Source organism: Dendrobium catenatum, unplaced genomic scaffold (genome assembly GCF_001605985.2).
Source record: "Dendrobium catenatum unplaced genomic scaffold, ASM160598v2 original_scaffold_142469, whole genome shotgun sequence".
NCBI classification, from domain to species: domain Eukaryota; kingdom Viridiplantae; phylum Streptophyta; class Magnoliopsida; order Asparagales; family Orchidaceae; genus Dendrobium; species Dendrobium catenatum.
This window is the reverse complement of record NW_021460900.1, coordinates 1-435: the sequence shown is the minus strand read 5'-3', so window position 1 is coordinate 435 and position 435 is coordinate 1. Positions and strand designations below refer to the sequence as shown.

The 435-nt window shown below is 40.9% G+C and overlaps 1 protein-coding gene across 1 annotated transcript; it reads left to right on the top strand.

The window, feature by feature from the left end:
* Positions 1 to 9: 9 nt before the first annotated feature.
* LOC114578749 (ribosomal protein S2, mitochondrial-like) lies at positions 10 to 423 on the top strand (the record flags this gene model as incomplete). Its single annotated transcript, XM_028692184.1, is given in 1 exon segment — positions 10 to 423. A coding segment is annotated over 1 exon segment (414 nt), but the record flags the coding sequence as incomplete, so codon positions are not given.
* Between the last annotated feature and the right edge of the window lie 12 nt (positions 424 to 435).

Genomic DNA, 435 nt, shown 5'->3' with positions numbered 1-435 from the left:
CTTAGTACAAACGCACATCTCGGCCGTCGGGTAGCTGTTCACCATTTCAAAGTTTATCTATGTGGTTCCAGAAATGGAATTGCTATTCTCGATTCAGACAAGACACTTCTTTTTTTACGAAACGCTTTTCATTTTATAGGATCTCCCATTCGTCAAAAAGGCCGTTCCTTCTTTTTCAAGAACAAGAATCTCTTTCTATCTGAGATCATGGAAGAGATGGCGAGCTGTATCAATGATTCTCAATGGAGGATCGGGGCTTTTTTGACTAATTCTTGTTCAAGTCCGAAACAAATCCGTTCGAGAAAGAAGAAGATCAATGACGGGTCGAACCAACAACCTGATTGTGTAGTTCTTCTGGATGCAGATAGAAAGTCTTCGGTCATACTGGAAGCTGATCGATCACAAATACCTATTGCATCCTTAGTGGATTCTACG